At 42.1% G+C, this 7,089-nt stretch overlaps 1 protein-coding gene across 1 annotated transcript; it reads right to left on the bottom strand.

The window, feature by feature from the left end:
- Positions 1-1,578: 1,578 nt before the first annotated feature.
- Positions 1,579-5,935, bottom strand: LOC131255232 (receptor-like protein kinase 5). The gene is made up of 3 exons (XM_058255925.1): positions 4,481-5,935; positions 4,046-4,273; positions 1,579-1,665 (listed from the first exon to the last, which is right to left on the bottom strand). The coding sequence occupies exons 1-3, from the start codon at positions 5,933-5,935 to the stop codon at positions 1,579-1,581; spliced, it is 1,770 nt and encodes a 589-aa protein (XP_058111908.1).
- Positions 5,936-7,089: the final 1,154 nt, after the last annotated feature.

Genomic DNA, 7,089 nt, shown 5'->3' with positions numbered 1-7,089 from the left:
TTTCTTCATATCAGGAACGTGCCTGACGTCAGTCAAGGTACGCTCCATCCCATCAAACATCTTGATGCTCACTGTACCAATAGCCACAACATTACAGGCATTGTCATTGCCCATAAAAACCCGTCCACCATCACATTCTCTGTAAATGGCGAACCAATTCTGATAAGGAGTCATGTGATATGACACTCCTGTGTCGAGAATCCACTCATCTCCATGATTTTCGTGCAAGTGTCCGATCATGGACATAGATAGTACATCACCACCACTTGTCTTTTCATCAGATGTGACAACATTGGCCTCCTTGGATGAAGCCGCTGAATTTTATTTCTTCGTTTTATGATTAATACATTAATCCTTCTTCACGTGTCCAGACATCCCACAGTTTCGGCACTTTAGTTTTCATTTGCCCTTGCTGTAACACCCCGGGTTTTTAGGGGCTGTGTAGGAACTCGGCTCCCAAATTCCCAGGTGCTATGGGTGCCCTAATGGGCTTCAAATTTTAATTCATTTAGACAATCTCATAAACAATGAAGAGTCTAGCAAGACATGCAGCGTAAGTAAGTCATAAAACAGTATCGAGTACCACTAAATATAAAAGTATCTAAACCACGAATCTCAAGTCATCTAAATAGGGAACTAATCTCACCCATACATGACCCAAAGTGACTAGGGCCCTTGCCCATACCCCGCGGTAGCCCGAACTCATACTAAAAAGATCCGCCGAAAGTTTGGAAGTAGGGAAGGTCCTCTTCCTTATCCATGCTCATCGCGCTTAGCTCGTCGAGCTCCGCCTCACATGCATCTAGTAAGTGGTCTAGTTGGTGTTTTAAAGCATCGTCCCAAAGTGGGAGTGAGTAGCTAATTCAGTGATTACTATTAACCTTAAGTTACAACAAGCAGCAATTATATGATGAATTTAATGAAAGACATACATTCACAGATCCCTAAATAGTCTTGTTAATGTATATGCATGTATTATGATATGATGTATGACCTCGCAACAACACTCTCTCGAGCGACTTCGTCTAACGATCGCGCATGACCAACACTTCCTCATTGTGACCTCAACTGCCGAGTCACTAAATCCTAGCTAATGCAATGCATGGATAATGTTAGCTGAGTATTTAGTTAATTCCGTTCATCCAGTAGATTGGAAAAACTGGTACATCCCACGTATCATTGCCCTCAACTGGTTACGAGGCCAAGGCCCCTCAACGTGCGAGGCCAGGACCCTGCGATCCTTGATCTCATCGGGTTCCCCATCCTCGATTTCAAGCACATAGGGAGTGCTGAGAAGAGGGATCGCTCGCGCTCACTACGGGGAGGCTCGTCACCCCAGCGTAGGCTGACAGCTCGGTTACAATGTCCCATTCTACCATGCCCGGCTCTCGAGATGGTGGATCAGTTTCAAATGGTTATCAATGGGATTCAGTGGTTAAAGGGTGCTCTAGGTTCCATACAGGCGTGAGCAGACATGGCTTACCAATGTGGTAGGTCAGTAAGCGAACTAAACCGTGTGAATTCAGGCGAGTGTGTGATGGACGATATTGAATGCAAGCGACCCATGTAGTCCAACTACTATCGCCCATTCACGTCCACCCAAATCCGCTGGTTTAACTGCATGATGGTCCTATTAACAGGACTACCTTCTCCCACTTCAGTTCCCTGACCAACCCAGGGGTTTATGACATTCAATAATATTCCAACAATTTAGGATTCATCTTCTATACAAGTGAAGTCATGCTCTCATACATTAAATATAAAATTCAGATTTTTCTACAATGCAACTACTAACAAAGTACAAAATTAATGTGCATGTGTGTCGTGATGGGTTACTGAAAAGATCAAGAGTTATACATCATTTATAGCATAAACATGCAATAAGGATTAATGTAAGCACTAACATACAACAAGAATTTTATGCAATCAAACATGCCACAAGGAAGGTTATACTAAAATCATATATAGGATGAACATGCCACATGAAAATTAAACCTAATCATGTTGAAGAACAAATAAATAACATTCAATCATTTCATGAAATTTAGGGGGACCTATCATGTAGGGACTTGGTTAGGTTCTCTCTATAGATTTCTCAAGCACATCATCCTAACATTCATAATCATTAAACTTATAGTAGAATTGGTGCTCGGCCGCCTAAGGATAATAGTCCACACCTTGTGACGAACCGCTAGATTCACGGCGCCCGTAGGGTTATGGTGTTAGAAAATCATCGTTGAAATACCTAATTAAGCATACAAGCTTGTAAAAATTGGAAGGAATTAAACACAAGGCCTAAGCCTACAAACATAACTCAATACTTACCTTCAATCGTCGCCGAATCGACACCAATGAGGGACAAGGTTGCTATAAAGGAGATGAGAGGATGAAGGTGCACAAACTCTCATGCTTCCAAGTTTTTCCTCTCTCTTTCTCCTCTTTTCTCCTCTTTCTCTCTTTCTCTCTTTCTTTCTTCTAGGACAAATTCGTATAGGGAGAGGAGGTGCCCAAATGAGGCCCTTTTATAATGCCGAATTTGGTGTAAATGGCCCCAAGGGTTGGATTTTTACTATACTAACCCTATGGGAGGGTTTTTCTAGCCTCTAGGACCCACTACGGGGTATACATATTGACATACACCGTAGGATAGTCAGCCCTAATGATGATCTACGTATGGACATGTTTGGCCCGCTATTTGGATGCGTCAATCGACAGATATGATTAGAAGTCTGTTCAATAGTCACCGATGCTCGATCGGAGCCGGGCTATACGGATATGAGTAGGGAAATATCCTTATTTCACGTGTGAAATTTGGTCGTAAACCGATGGTCCAAAATCCTCAACTTTGCATAAGAGTGGACAACTCAATGCACTTAAGTTTCAACTTCTTCCTTTAGGGTATTTGCACTTCTCATGTATTTGTCCTTTGCCTAAAGTTGAGCGGTTCTGGAAAGTATTAATGTCCGACTCCCACGATGGACGTCAAGCCCAGTAAGACGAACATTATTCGATAGTTTTGGAACTAGTGGCCCACTAACAAGCGGTTTAGAACTTGTTCGAAAAATCAGCGCATTTCTTGAATTAATTAGGTATTGAGATTTCTCGTGGGCAATTATTAGAATTTGGATTAACTATGTCCATAGTGTGGCCTATTTATAACTAATGAAAGTGAAGATTTGGTCGTGATTACTCTAAACTGTTGGTTTTAAGCTAAAAGAGTAACGGGATTGATTTAGTCTATTAGTCAAGATCCGGACCTTATCCGAATCAGCTTCGGTTAGATCTTTAATTTATTTATGATTGTCATGATTAGTTAGCGATGAGTCGGTTAGATTTGGGCCCTACGTGAGTAAATCATGAGGCTAAACTTGATGTTTAAGTGATCGGGCGGATTCGTTGGCTTTTTACGATTGATTAATTAGACTTATGCGGTTCTTTACTGGTATCACCCGTGTATAAACTAACATTGAGTGCTAATAGTTAGTAAGTGATAATATAAGTTAATTACATAAAAAATTTTAAGAATTTTTAAAAATAAAAAACAATGAAAATCCAGGATGTTATACTTGCTCTTAGATTTGGATCTAGGTCTTGAAGATCTTGTATCTCGATCAGAATTCCTACCTCTCATAATCAGTACATCAGAAAACGTCCCCATGTCGTCATTTAACTTTTTCATGGCCTTCCCTTGAATGGTTGAGATAACGGCGTCGACATTCAAGATTTTATTTATGGTGCACATTGTGTCCTTGAATGATTCATATGATGCCGGAAGAGAATTTAACAACAAACATGCGTGTTCCTCGTCTTTGATCACTTCCTCCATATCCAGCAATTTGCAAACTAATTTATTAAAGTTACTAATGTGGGCCTCCAGATCTCCACCCTCTGTCATCTTGAAGTTATATCATTACCGCTTCAAGTGTAGGCGATTTTCAGAGAATTTTTTCACATAGATATCCTCTAACTTCACCCATAAACTAGCCACAATTTTCTCCCTTAAAACATTATAAAGAACCTCATCCATGAGACATAAACAAATTACAAATAAGGGCTTCTTATCAGGAGTATTCCATTCATCTTCAGTCATACTAGACTTTTTCGCCTCAAGAGCACCATCCTTGCCAAGGTCCACATCACCGCTGAAATTGTTTGATGAAAGCCAGAGGTCATGAAGCTTGGTGAGTGCAAATATGGATCTCGGAATAGGCTCCTGCAAGCTGTTATTACTCAAGTCAATCGTTTGTAATTGTGAAGAGGATGTATTCTGGAACTGCCACACCAGTAAATTGGTTATCTTGGAGATACAGCCCAGTAATGCTGGGAGGAAAACAATGATGATGGAATGGTCCCACTGAGTAAATTGTTAGACAAATAAATGAACTGTAGCACTGAAGAGGAGGTGTATTGAACTAAGTCAAGCTGACCACTAAATTGATTATATCGAAGAATCACATTGTAATGAGATGGGAGTGAAAACAAGGATGATGGAATGGTTCCACTGGAGTGAATTGTTGTAAAACTCTTGTTTGACTTGAAGATTTTGAAACTTGTTGCCATAGGAAGAAGGGATTGGACCGCTGAAATTATTGGATGAAAGATCCAAAGACACGAGTTTGTCCAGCTTCACAAGCAATGATGGCAATGGTCCGCTGAAACCATTGGCTGAAAGATCCAAATGAGCGAGGTTGCTGAGGTTGGCAATAGAGGATGGCAATAGTCCGCTGAAACCATTGTTTGAAAGATCCAAATGCATGAGTTTCTCGAGCTTCACAGGCCATGATGGCAATGGTCCACTGAAACCATTGTATGAAAGATCCAAATGCATGAGTTTCTCGAGCTTCACAAGCCATGATGGAAATTGGCCGGTTAGTTGGCAATCGCTAAGCTCGATCATTGTCAGCAGTTTGGAATTAGTGAATGAATCCCGTAGGTTGCTACAAAATCCAGTGTCGGATAGGGACAACTCCCGGAGAGTATTGTTTGGAGGGATTTCACCCGTCAGAAGTGGATTGTATCCTACAAAAAGGGTTTGTAGGTTTGGCAGCCTGAAAATACTCTCCGGAAATTTGCCATGCAAACCACAACTTCTGAGGCGCAGTGAAGTTAAAGAAGAGAAGTTCCCTATGAAGTTAGGTACCACCGAAGAGAGAGAGTTTTGACTGAGGTGGAGTTCAGATAGGAAATGGAGGTTGGAAAGGGAAGGATGGATGGGGCCTGAAAGATAACAACCTCTCAAGCTCAACTTGCGGAGAAGAGGGAGTGCCGAGGATAAGGCCATGGCCCAGTCGCTACCCTGCGCTGAGATGTTTACCCAATCGAGATGGAGTTCTCTCATACTCGAGAGATTTTGGACGAATGCTCCAATATTCGGGATTTCGAGTTTCAGGTATTCAGCAACCGAACCATTGCTATATTCATTGAAAGATAGATCGAGGGACACCAAAGTGGTCAAGCGGGAGATTTCCAGCGGGATTTGGCCATAAAAATTCGAACGGGAGAGGTTGAGATGGGTCAAACTGGTGAGCTGCTCAAACCCAGATGGGATTGTAGAGTCATTGAAGTAATTGGAAGCGAGGTTGAGCTTCTGAAGGCTCTGAAGACGAAAGAGGCTTACAAAATCAATCCGACCAAAGATATCGAGCTCGTTGAGGTTGAGACTGGTCACGTGACCAGTGGCACCATCGCAGGTGATGCCTTCCCAAGAGCAGCAATCCCTGTTATCAGGATTCCAAGAGGGGAGTCTAGTCTTGCTGAACTCAGCAGAGAAATTAAAGCTGTGTTTCAAGTGGAGCAAAGCAGAGAAGTGATCTTCAATGCATTGCTTGTGGGTTGACAAAGCCTTACTGTTATTGGCACTGGCAAAGACAAAAGAGGAAGAGAAAAGGAGGTAAGAGAAAAGGAGAAATGAAAACGCACGGTGGAGGAGATCCATTTGATTTTCTTGGGAGGATTTGGAATGTGTAGGAAGAGAGAAGGTTGGGAGGCATTATATAGGAAAGCGAGGAGTGTTTAAATCAATCCCAACCACTCACATGCAATCACTGACAGCAGAGATTCGTTTAAGAATAAGAAGCACGGCCCACATACAGAGCCCCCAAGGGGACCTTTCACAGGCATGCAACAGAAGGGAACTCTGATGGGTTTATCCACGCCGTCCATCCGTTTTTACAGAGATCATTGTAAGTGTTAAGCCAAAAATTAAAATATATCCAAAGCTCAAGTGGAGCATACCTCAGGATTTATTTCTGGTGGTGTGGTCCACTTTAGCTTTGGAAAGTCTTCATTTTTTTGGCTAAAGCCCTGTAATTATCTGGTAAATGAATGGACAAGGTGGATAAATTAAATACATGAATGATGGTGGGTCCCATAGAGTTTACTTAGTAGGCTTAGCCTAAAAAGTTACTTAGTAGGCAATCCGTGTGACCTAATAAACATTACAGTGAGCCCCAGGTGGTTTTTAACGGTGGGTGTTCAATCACCACCGTTTCATGTGGTGGGCTCAACCTGAGATATGGATCTGCCTCATTTTTTGAGCATGGTAGGCCCAAGAGCATTTCGAGCACAGAGTACAGGAAGGATCACTACCAAAGCCGAGTACAAGGGGAGGGCTTTCCAATTCCCAGTTCCTTGTCCAAAAACGCACGCGTTCTCATCTCTCTTCTTTTTTTTTTTTCTTTTTCATTTCCTATGTTTGCTTTTGAATGCAGATCGTCTATGTAAAAGGCACAGCGTCTTGTTATTAGACCACGTAAGCGCCTATGGTATCAGCGGAGAGGAAGCCGATTCGTCCTACCCCTCTGTGGGGTCCACCGTGATGTAAACGTCTTATCCACGCCGTCCATACATATTAAAAGATCATCTTATGGTATGATCAAAAAATGAAGCAGGTCAGATCTCCAATGGACCACACCAAAGGAAGCAGTGGTGATAATGATACCACCATTGAAACCTCTCTAAGGGCCACTGTGATGTTTTTTTACCATCCAACATATTCATAATGTCATGTACACATGTATGAAGTGAAAACACAAATATCAGCTTGATCCGAAACTTCTGCAGCTCCCAAGAAGTTTTTAATGGTGGACC

Source organism: Magnolia sinica, chromosome 9 (assembly GCF_029962835.1).
Source record: "Magnolia sinica isolate HGM2019 chromosome 9, MsV1, whole genome shotgun sequence".
NCBI classification, from domain to species: domain Eukaryota; kingdom Viridiplantae; phylum Streptophyta; class Magnoliopsida; order Magnoliales; family Magnoliaceae; genus Magnolia; species Magnolia sinica.
This window is presented reverse-complemented; position numbering and strand designations above follow the sequence as displayed.